This window comes from Pistacia vera, unplaced genomic scaffold, assembly GCF_008641045.1.
Source record: "Pistacia vera cultivar Batoury unplaced genomic scaffold, PisVer_v2 Contig722, whole genome shotgun sequence".
Classification (NCBI taxonomy): Eukaryota; Viridiplantae; Streptophyta; class Magnoliopsida; order Sapindales; family Anacardiaceae; genus Pistacia; species Pistacia vera.
Window position 1 is genome coordinate 324,379 of NW_022196582.1, and position 11,792 is coordinate 336,170.

At 33.4% G+C, this 11,792-nt stretch overlaps 1 protein-coding gene across 1 annotated transcript; it reads left to right on the top strand.

Annotated features, from left to right (window-relative positions):
* Positions 1-8,578: 8,578 nt before the first annotated feature.
* Positions 8,579-10,334, top strand: LOC116114758 (gibberellin 2-beta-dioxygenase-like). The gene is made up of 3 exons (XM_031400894.1): positions 8,579-9,079; positions 9,152-9,500; positions 9,833-10,334. Exons 1-3 carry the CDS (start codon positions 8,676-8,678, stop codon positions 10,118-10,120), a joined length of 1,041 nt encoding a protein of 346 aa, XP_031256754.1. The 5' UTR covers positions 8,579-8,675; the 3' UTR covers positions 10,121-10,334.
* Positions 10,335-11,792: the final 1,458 nt, after the last annotated feature.

Below are 11,792 nucleotides of genomic sequence, written 5' to 3' on the forward strand. Positions count from 1 at the left end.
AAGAACTGAAGATCGTTACCTTGTTGACGGTGACTGCCGAAAATGCATTGACGCAGGCTGTCAAAAATGCGTTGACGATGACTGCCGAAAATGCAGAAATGGTGAAGATGAAATGAAGAAAATGCGAGTGGAAGTGAGAAAATGTCGAATGAAAACTGAAAAGGGGTGTTGATGCTTGATTTTGAAACCAACGACTCGCACGTGCAAAGTGCTAAGCTGACTTACAAATTATACGTGAATGATTCATGAAAAATGTTTATGGTGTTGAGATTATATATGTTTGCAGAAACATAAATAATAGATTGACAAGAGAGATTTTTATAGTAGTTCGGATGCTTAAAGCGGATCCTACATCTATTATTATTTTATTATTCTCTTACTCTTTTTCTGGTATTGCCTGTAAGGCGTACAAAAATAGAGAAATATTTTATTTACAGAGAAAAAATAATAAAGATTAAATGTTTGCCTAACTCTCATTTGCCCAACCCCTTTTTCACAAAAAGATGTGCTCATTTATACACTTTTGAAATCAATATAACGAGTGTTTTTGCAAATTGTTTTGACACGTGAAAAGCTCTCATTCATTATGATAATTTATTTTGATAAAGGTGGGACAACTGTTATATAATATTTTTGAGAAAGTTTGGGCTTGATAGCTAATACACTTTGTCTTTAAGGTAGAGCGAGCATCAGTGTTATTTTTTAGGCACAACAAGGAAAAATTAGATTTAGGTTTTTACGAATTAGGATGGGATTAAGAGTAACCCAGTTTTGGCTTAAAAGCAGTTGGACCGATGGTTCGCTACAATAACCATGGTCCAATCACGAGTCAATATGGGTGAATCATTAATCCCAGTTTTTTACTTAACCTGGCCTGGCTCAATGGTCGGTTTCCAATCGAATTGGTTAAACCATCCAAGCCAGATCGGGTTTTAAAACATTATCGTTTCATACTTCCGATACTTTGTGTGTCATCTTCTAATGGCTACATAACAACCTCTAAACTCTAAAGTCTAGCCGACGTGATATCACACAAACCAAATTCATGGCATATAACAACCGCTAAACGTTAAAGTCTAGACATGATATCACACAAACGAAATTCATGGCATTTCCCATTATGAATTTGCAATTAAACAAACCTACGTGTATCCAACTTAAACACGTGGCATCTCAACGTGTCAAGTCAAAATGAACATTCTATTATGAGTATACCTCTTCAAAATAGGACATAATTTGAGTAAATGACCTTTTCCCACCCAAGGTTTGCCTTAATAACACTTTTTCACTTAAAAGTTTTAAAATATCACTTTTCAACCCATAGTTAATATTATGTTAATACCTAAAGCTGATTCTGGTCGATTCTGACGATGAAAATTCTCTTTGTCACTACTATTTGAACTTCTAGTCTCTTCTCTATAAAATCATTCTTACCTTGATACCTAACTTATCGTCGATTGTCGGTCACTATAAAATTAAAGTTTCTTATTCTTAGTTGATTTTCAACTAATTTCGAAAGTGAATATTTAATCGGTTACCACCATTCGATCCACCGGTTAAGAAAGTGAAATATATCTTGAAGATTCACGGAATACAAACTTTGGGTGGGAAAATAGTATTTTGAAATTTTTTTGGTGTAAAATGTCATTAAGGCAAACCTTGGATGGGAAAAAGACATTTACTCACATAATAATTTCTTTGAACTCAGGCGTTACATAGATTATAATTTCATATGAAATTATATACAGGCCCCAAATATAAGATATTTATATAAGTTTATCATAAGATCAAAATGAATTTAAGTTTGACCACAAGAACAATATACTGTCACATAGATTTTGCATATCATATGAAATGAAATAAAATGACCTTATCCTAGCTACCAACACTTTATAGAAACCGCGTGCTCTAGCTCTCTCTTTTGCTAACACGTGTCGAAAAAACAAACCCCCGTGGATGGGAACTGGACCACACACGAAATAGGAAGAACAGCTTTTACATGATAGGCTTCCATCACAACCTTTTATAGTACAATATGGCAATTATGATTAATTTCCAGTGTTTAGTTAGCGTCACGCGCCCGAATCTGACGTCCGTCAATAATGTCATCACCATCGTTTGATAGAGATGAGAAGCACGGGAAAGAGAATAAATTCCATTCCAATTCAAATTCATCGGCCAACCTGGAGATGAGAAACAGTTGTAACAAAGCTAGCAACAGTAATGTTACCGACAATGAGAGTAACTAATGAGAGGCGACCACGTCAGTAGCTAACAAAAAAATCTCCCTTGTGAAAGCGACGCGCCCTAAACGTCCACGTTTCGTGATCTCACGAACCGCTGCGTGTAGCCATGCGCTCTCTCTATGGGGTTAATAATTCAGCACGTGTACTATGCCCCTATACCGTAGGCTCCCTGAGTTAGAATAATTTTTTAGTATCCCCAAAAGATAGGGAATCTAAAGACAAAAGCAGCTTCAGCCTTCAGGTACAATGATTTTGTTCACAAATTTAATATTTTATTTAACCCAAAAAAATTTTACAAAAAAGAAAAAGAAAATAGAGAAGAAATGAGTTGGTGATTTCAGATACTCATGCCACGACTAGTTAATTCAATGAATTAAAGCGTGAATGTGACTAGTCTATTATACGGACCACAAAAGAAACGGGTCTGAATGAGGCCTTCCCCTAATCCTGATTCTACCTAATTTTATAATTTAATTTTATAATCTTTTCTTACCATCCTAATATGATAACAAAATTAATACTGTTATATTAGCTTCCATCACACCTAAAATACTGAAAAATTTTGATCAAACAGTCATTCTTTTCTTATAGAATTACCATACCTTATATATTTAGTCAAAATTATTTTATATCTTTGGTGTAATGAAGCTGTCGTGATATTACCAACTTAACTGTTACGTTTGAAATTATAAGAAAAATTTGTGAGATTGAATTGTGTACATAACATTATATTTGTATTATTTTTAATACTATACTATTATTTATTTGTCAAAATCCTATTATGTAACATAAAAGATTAAACATGTATTCACAGCCCCTCTAATCTTTATGAAATTATGACGCATTTGGTGATATGATAATTTCCAGGTTGTTTCCTCATAGAATGAAAAAGAAGGAGATGGAGTGAGCATTATTGGGCAAAATTTTGGGGTTAATAAGCCAATGGCGGGTTGACAGGTTTCAGTAACACCGGTGTAATAGATAAGAGAGAGTCTGAGTCTGAAAGAGAAAGGCCTCGTTTGAGAAACAGTCAATCTGAGAGAAGAGTTTATATTGACCGCTATATATATGCAGCAGAATTTTGCAGTTTCACTTTTATCTCTGCAAACTCATTTGATCTTGACGCAACATTTCATTTCAACCTTCATTTCAGAGAAGAGGGATTGTCAGTGATATGTGCACATCTTTACACCTAAGTTATGCATATAGCACGTTTAATCTGCAATGCCAGAAATAATGTTTCATGAATTATTATGAATAATATAGGTTCCGTTTGGTTCACAATTTTGTGTTTTTGAGAAAAGTTTTTTGAAAAAAGTTAAAAAAAAAGTTGAATTGGACGAGTATTACGATGTAGGATTTACAAATTATAAAATACTCCCTATGTTTGTTTTTTTATAAAACACCTCTTATAATAAAATATTAAAAGTTAACAAAAACACCCCCAATCCACCCTCAAATACGGACAGCCGACCACCACCGCCGGAGGGTGGCCGGAGTCGCCGTAACAAAAACATTAAAAATATTTAGGGGTATTTAATTGAATTAACAAATTTAGGGGGTTTAAAAAATGTTGAATAATATTGTGAGTTTTTGGGTATTTTACTGTTTAACTTTTTTAGGAATACTAAAAGTAGTATTCCCAAAATCCAACCAAACGAAGCTACTTTGCAGAGGAAGAATAACTATACTAAACTAAATCCAACATTCATTATTCTTCATGGTTTCCTCTTTTATTTTTTTTATTTTTGGTACAAGAGGATTGTTCGAGTTTACTTATACACACTTTAACTAATCTTCTAAGACTCTGAAACTATCTTCTAGTGTCTGGGAGTACTCGAACTCAAGAGCTTATGAAATCTTTTTTTGCTCTTTGACTATAAGTCATTCACTTGTGGTTAATTATTCATAGTTTTCATTATCAAATAATAGTTCTAGATTTTCACTCAATAAATTAAATTGATATTTTCAGAGATTTGAAGCCTAAAACTTTGGCTTTCTTTTAGCAAATGTATATATTTTCCAATTATTTCTAGTGTAATTTATAATCATATTTGCCTTTCGAAAGCCTAAAATTTTGGCTTTCTTTTAGCAAATGTATATATTTTCCAACTATTTCTACTATAACTTGTAATCATATTTGCCTTCTTTAGGTGACCAAAAGTAATCAACTTAATTTGCTAAGCTGAAATTGTTCTTATGATAAAAATAAGTTTTGAAATTCGCGGATTCCAATACCCTAATTATCACTGAAGGTATTAAAAATTAAAATCTATTAATTAATAAATGTTGCATGAATGATGTTATGACCTAAACCTTACTCCAACTTTGGAATTGAATTTGAAGTCCTAAAATGACATAAATAATTATAATAATATCCATAATTTTTGGTTTGATATTTTTTCTAGGCAAATCTTTGGTTAACATATATACATAAATTAACGTTATTGGTATAAACTTTAAAAGAGTTTTAATTAATTAGTCTTCAGGAAATAATGCATTTCAAATTCAATTAATTTGACCAAATTATTCAAACATTTGAATCCACAAGTCATTGAATTAGTTTTCGAGGGGGACAAGTAATTGGTTTTCCAATTGGCAACTTAATTATTAAAATAATATTTGATTAATATATTTTTGGCCTTCGTCATGTATGATTTTAGGCAGCACTATCTTGTTGATTCGTAAAGGTCTCTTGATCTTAATTTGACTGGGAGAATCATCACCAAGAATATCATCTAAAGAAAATGACTTTCTCCTTCTCCATGATCAATACATACAACAACTTGCAGCCATAATATGCATTCTAAATCAGCTTAATTACATAACTCTAATATGTAGAGATTGATTTGACATTCCTAAGTGGGTGATGTCGATCGCCATTAATTAATCAAACTAATATAATCTTTGATGTGATGAAAGATATTGAGATGGTGTTCCACTTGACCTTAAGGGATTGGTCTAACATTTAAAAAGATTTACTTTTTTTATTGACTTTCTCAATTCGAATCATCTTGAAATTACCTATTACATTTGTGACTTAACTTGAAACATTTAATTTATAAGATATACAATAGACTCTAAAGATTAATTAAAATATATAAAAATTGGTCTAAAACACCCCGATCATTAAAAGAAAAGATGATGTTCCACCTTGAAACTATCCACTAAAAATGAAAAAAGAAGGAAGGATAAAATGGATGGCAATTCTGAGTGTTGTTGTTAATGTCATTATCAGAATTAAATTTGACAAGATAATTAATGTATTGAATATTGATGCCAACTAAATGACTAAATATATATATATAGATATATAAGGTAGAAAAGGGGTTTCTTTTCCTAGTTTTACTATGTGGATGGATAAGTGAAAATCTTTGTCAGGAGAAATTCAAAATGTATAATCCAAGTAAATTTTGACCGTTTGTCTTTATTAATGTGACATTTATCGACCCTTCTTTCAAAGTTTTGTATCTTTGAAAGTTCAGTCTCATCATCACATTTGCTAATTTCCATATCTTAACTCTTGTCGTAAGATTTGGTAATTATTTAAACTATGAATTATAATGATATATAATTAAAAAAGAAAAGGATTGTGCATTGTGAATAGGAAATAAAATAAAAATCTAAACTATCATTGGATGGTCGAATAATTTGATAGAAATTTTTGAGTTTATTACTCAAGAAGTCTTGAATTTAAGTTTTTCCTCAATTACTAATAAGGGTAGTCATTAGAGCTCTCATTCGATTGATAATTTCAAGGTTTGAAGGATTAATTAAGATACGTGTAAGCTGATCCAAATACTCCGGTTAAAAAAAAAAAAAAAAAAAAAAAAGAGATATAGAAAAATCTAGCAAGTGATGATATCACTGGATTCTCTTTGCGGATTCTTAGATTTAATCAAATCATGGTTCAGTTGTAAAAATTTCATTAAAAATACTTGATTACATTGAGAAGGACTTTACAAAACGAGGTCTACATCACTTTTAAAAGGCAGTAGCAATTAGAACGGTGATATAATTTAAATGTACTTGCATTTTTTTTGGTGAATGAATGAGTGCTCTCAAACCCTAATAAAATTTGACACATTTGATGGGATGTTTTCTGAATTTTGAATTCAACTGTTCTATTACCAGCCTGGATGATTAGATTGGCCGAGAATTTTGACGTTAATTATAAGAGCATATAAGGTAGTATCCAAGAAGATTAGGTTTTGTGTTTTAATTTTTAATTTTTGGTAGCATTTAAATCAAAACTCGTATCTTTAAGGGACCTACAAGAACTAGAAATAATTATTTATTGAAAACCTTATATGGCCTACAATTACTAGGAATTCTTGTTACTCTGTTTGGATTGAGAGAAAATAGAGAAGAAAATCGGGAGAGGAGATGTTAAATTTTCATTCTTTTGGAAATGCGATTAAAGAGGTGAATTAAAAGGCAAGGATTTAGAAAGCAATAAAGTATAGCGCTTTATATATATTGTCTCAAAGATTTATAATATTTAGCATAGAAAATTAGTTGAAAGACTTAAAAGTAAATTGACACTAATAGAACCACATAGGATGTATTTGGATATGACATACATCAAAAGTTGGCGTTAGAAGGAGGGTATAGGCCACTCCCAAGCCCCTCGCCCCCTGGGAGCTATATTGGTGTCAAAATCCCACATTAGTTAGGAGACGAGGGTATTGATCAATTATATAACATAATGACACCCAGAGGTGTATTTTTCAGGACAAAACCGTGCGGGCTTCAAGGCCCAAAGCGAACAATATCTCGACGAACCCACTTACCTACCATGTGTTTGAATCCGGCACACATCAACAGATCCCAAATATGTCTTTAAATTAAATCACAGTTGAAAAAGTGCTTTTTTAATATTAGAAGAGCAATTAAAATATTAAAAAGAAAGTTGAAATAGATTAAAAAAAGGAACTTTAAAAAAGGAAAACTACTTCTCATAAAATAATTTTCTATATATATATATATATATATAAATTAATAAAGTCTTTAAAGATCCGAAATAAGTAAAAAAAAAAAAAAAAAAAATGGTCCCTACAATGAAAGAAGTTTCCAAGCATAATCATTAATTCATTTAAATATTCTCAATAGAAGTCACTTTGAAGTAGAGATGTTAACCCATTGAAGTGAACACATTGTGCTTAATCATCCCGATGGCTTTAAAGACCCACAACCAGTTGGACAGAGACTACTCACTCTTTCCCATTACAACCTCATCCATTCCCATTCTGCACTTACTCCTCCTTAACCATAACCTAAAATCCTTAAAATGCACAAATACGTATAGACACTTATGATTCTTGGGTGCCAATGTTTAATTTTTTAAATTTCGGATTCTCCTTATTGGGTATCAATAAAATTTAACCCATATTTAACCACCACTGAGCAGCTGAATAATCAATTTAGACTCTTAAGTGTATTACTGAAGAGATCTTAAATTCGATCCACCTCGACTTCTAATAAGGGTGGCCACTAGAAACTTACCTGATCGCTAACTTTAGGGCCTTGGGGGATCAATTGAGGTCGATCCACCTCAGTTGCTAATAGAGATGGTCATTGGAGGCTTTATTAGTCGTTAACTTCAAGGCCTTGGAAGATTAGTTGAGGTCAATCTACCTCAACTACTAATAAAAGTGGCTATTGAAAGGTTATCGGATTGTTAACTTTAGGGTCCCAAAAGATTAGTTGAGATCGATCTACCTCAGCCTCTAATAGAGGTGACCACTGGAGGCTTATTCAATCGTTAACTTCAGGACTCCAAAAGATTAATTGAGGTGTGCACAAGCTGGTCCTGATACCTTGATCATAAAAAAAATAAATATTTAACCCATATTTTATTCTTTAGTGTTAAATGAAATAAAAAGAACTTTTATAATAAACCCATCTAGTGGGATCGAATGAACTTTTATGGTTAAAATTTAAATTTTCGATGAGTTGATGATCATAGGTTAAAATTTTTATAGTCTATGGAACATTATACAAGAACAAGACATCCCAATAGGCAAGAGACAATGAGACCCCACGAGAGCAACGTTAATATAATTTATCGGAATGTCAGTGTTAGATTTTTATTTTTTGATTAAATTTAATTCTTTTTACAAAATATTAACTAAAAAGTAAAAATCGAAGCAATTTCTTCCCCCTTCCGTCGGGCCTCGATAGCATAAATGCCAAGCAGACACACAAAGCTTCTTTATAGTGACTAACGCCCTTGCTCTCTCTCTCTCTCTCTCTCTCTCAGAAAATCCTCTCCCATTTGCCCATTTAAACGCTTCAATGAGGTCAATCTCTTCACACCATTCTCACTTCTGCGCTTCTCCTCTCTTTTTCATTATCTATTTCTCTTTCTCTCTGTTGTGTATTCGTTTGTGTTTTGTTTTAAAGAACCAAACCAAACCAAACCAAACCATGGTGGTTCTTTCACAATCAGCATTAGAACATTTCTCTGTAATCAAAACATACAAGCCTTCAAGCTGCGTATTCTCAGAAATTCCAGTTATAGACATCAAAAACCCTGAAGCCAAGTCTCATATAGTAAAAGCCTGTGAAGAATATGGGTTCTTCAAGCTCATTAATCACGATGTTCCATTGGAGTTCATGGCCAATTTAGAAGCCCAAGCTGTCAAGTTCTTTAACCTCTCTCAGTCTGAGAAAGACAAAGCTGGACCTCCTGACCCTTATGGCTATGGCAGCAAAAGAATTGGCCCCAATGGGGATGTTGGTTGGATTGAATACCTCCTCCTCAACACCAACCCTGAAATCAATTGCCAAAAAACTCTTGCCGTTTTCAAAGACAGCCCTCAAATTTTCCGGTAAAATTCTGCAAAGTTGCTTTCTTTATCATATAAAAGCCTGTATTATAATGTCAGTTGTTTTTTTCATAGGAGTGCTGTGGAGAAGTACATAACAGACGTGAAGAAAATGGCATACGAAGTACTGGAATTGGCGGCTGATGGGCTAAGAATAGAGCCAAGGAATGTGTTGAGTAAGCTTATAAGAGATGAAAAAAGTGACTCGTGTTTCAGGCTAAACCATTACCCACCATGTCCTGAACTGCAAACATTGAGTGGTAGAAATTTGATTGGGTTTGGGGAACACACAGACCCTCAGATAATTTCTGTACTAAGATCTAACAATACTTCAGGACTTCAAATTTGTTTAAGAGATGACACTTGGGTTTCTGTCCCACCAGATCACTCTTCCTTTTTCATCTTTGTTGGTGATGCTCTGCAGGTAACAAATATTATATATAATACACAAGCTCCATCCTTCCAATTTTTCATTCCCTTCTCTCTCTTTTCCAAACATGGAAAGGTTTTGGTGCCTCTTCAAATATTGACAACATCAAATCTATTTTCCCTTGTTTCTGTTTTAAAGTTGGTTTTCCAAAACATCCCAAATATGGACAAATACTATGATTTTGAGTGGTAAAACTTTATTGTTCAAACTTTTTTACCATTGCCTTTGGAAAACTTCTGGTAAAACTTTAATGGGTATCTATCTATATCAATCTTTCTATTTTAATGTTTATTTTAAGGTCTAATTTGAGTTTGGATTTGATGCAGGTATTGACCAACGGGAGATTCCAAAGTGTTAAGCATAGAGTGTTGGCTGACACAATGAAATCAAGAATTTCAATGATATATTTTGGAGGGCCACCTTTAAATGAAAAGATAACACCTTTACCCTCCCTAGTTTCAAAAGAAGAAGATTGCTTGTACAAGGAGTTCACTTGGTGTGAATACAAATACTCTGCCTACAAGTCCAAGTTGGCTGATTTTAGGCTTGGGCAGTTTGAGAAAAATGTTCGGTCAAACCAAAGCCAAAACCAAAACCATATTTCCCCAATATAGCAAAAATTAGGGTTTTGTCAAACCTTTTAATAGTTCACTCAACTTGCCATAGATGGAATATATATATATATATATATATATGTATAGCCTGTACTTTCTCTTATTTAATTTTATTTCTTCCTCGTTTATATATAAATATACTTATCTATCTATATGTATCCTCAACTACCCTTTGTACTAGTTATGCAAGTTTCATTCTTCTGCACTTATGTCAAATTCCTTAAATGCCCTTTAAATATTGAATAATAATTATACTTTGATAATATTGTAAAAATATTCAAATTCTATAAAGTTTCTAAAGGAATAAACAATGAACCGGAAAAAGTTTAGTGGGGTGGAGAAGATCGGTGATATCAAGAGTTTACATATCACAACATCCAGGCCGAATGACAAGTTGGCCCCTAATCTATTGCAAAAGAACACTTTCCCCCCTTGGTTTCGAAAACAACACCCACTATTACCTAATTTTTCGAAATATATTAATATAAGGCAATCTGATCAATTCATCTCACATATATAACATTATTTTGTTCAATTTTTACCAAAGTTAGTGTGAATCAAATGAAATCTCAATAAAAAGAGGGAGCCATTAATGTCACAGTCACAATCTCATGGTTTTGAACGGAAGGCAGCCCCCACACAAAATAAAACAGTGCGAGAATAGACTCTGAAAGGGAAAGCTTTTTTCATTTGAAATTGAGCAGCCAGCCCAACCGAAAGTCGCTCTCATGAAGAGTTTGTTTTGACCATCTCATCTCTTCTTCACCACCACCCTTTTCTTGACTCACCATTTCATAGCCATTCTAATATACCCACGTGCTACTTCAATCTTCTATCTATTGACTATTATACGAGTTTCATAATTTTATAAAATCTTTTTAATATTAATATTTACAACAAATTAGAGTCCCCTTAAAGTAAAAGAGCAAGAGGAGGATCTAATATGATCTTCCGAGTTCGAGTCCCCACGGTTGCTAATAGGGGTGGTTATTAAAACTCTTACCCAGTTGGTAGTTTCAGGATCCTGATAGATTAGTTAAAGGTTGAGGTGTGTGTAAGTTGGCCCGGACAACCCCTGGTCATAAAAAAAAAAAAAAAAAAAAACATATATATATGTCAGTTCAATGTTTGCAAATTGAACCCACCAGCTCAAATAACATCCATCCTTTTTTTCACTTAAAGTCCAAGGTGTCTCGTTTTACTTGATAATAAAATAATGAACCATCAACAAATCAGCTTGTAAACCCAATTCTTCACAGGTAGCCGACATAGTTTTGGACGAACCTCTTTTACCTAAATGGAAGCACAAATGTGAACATACAAAGCGAAAACAGTTGAATTGTTTCCAGGACGCCGGGTATTCCTATCTATTGTGCCCAATTCTTGGATGGTCAGATTTGTGCCGCGTGTCCTTTGTTAGAAGTTGAATTTATCCCACATCGCCCTAATAATGGGTTGTTATGGTGTATATAAGTGATTGGGCTCCCTCCTCCCTTGAGCTAGTTTTTGGGAGTGAGTTCTACTCAAGCCCACTTTATCATGGTATCAGAGCCACGTTTGTTTCTTTCCCCTCTTTGGTTGGGGCGATGATAGGTTTGGACCCCGACTTTGCACGCCGAGCGTGAGGGAGGGTGTTAGAAGTTGAATTTGTCCCACATCGCTCTAATAGTAG

What these genes read in the sequence shown, in the direction of transcription:
- LOC116114758 (XM_031400894.1), top strand. Translation starts at nt 8,676, where the DNA reads ATGGTGGTTCTTTCACAATCAGCATTAGAACATTTCTCTGTAATCAAA. An exon ending in GACAGCCCTCAAATTTTCCG is followed by an intron (nt 9,080 to 9,151) that starts GTAAAATTCTGC and finishes TTTTTTTCATAG; the next exon opens with GAGTGCTGTGGAGAAGTACA. An exon ending in TTGTTGGTGATGCTCTGCAG is followed by an intron (nt 9,501 to 9,832) that starts GTAACAAATATT and finishes GATTTGATGCAG; the next exon opens with GTATTGACCAACGGGAGATT.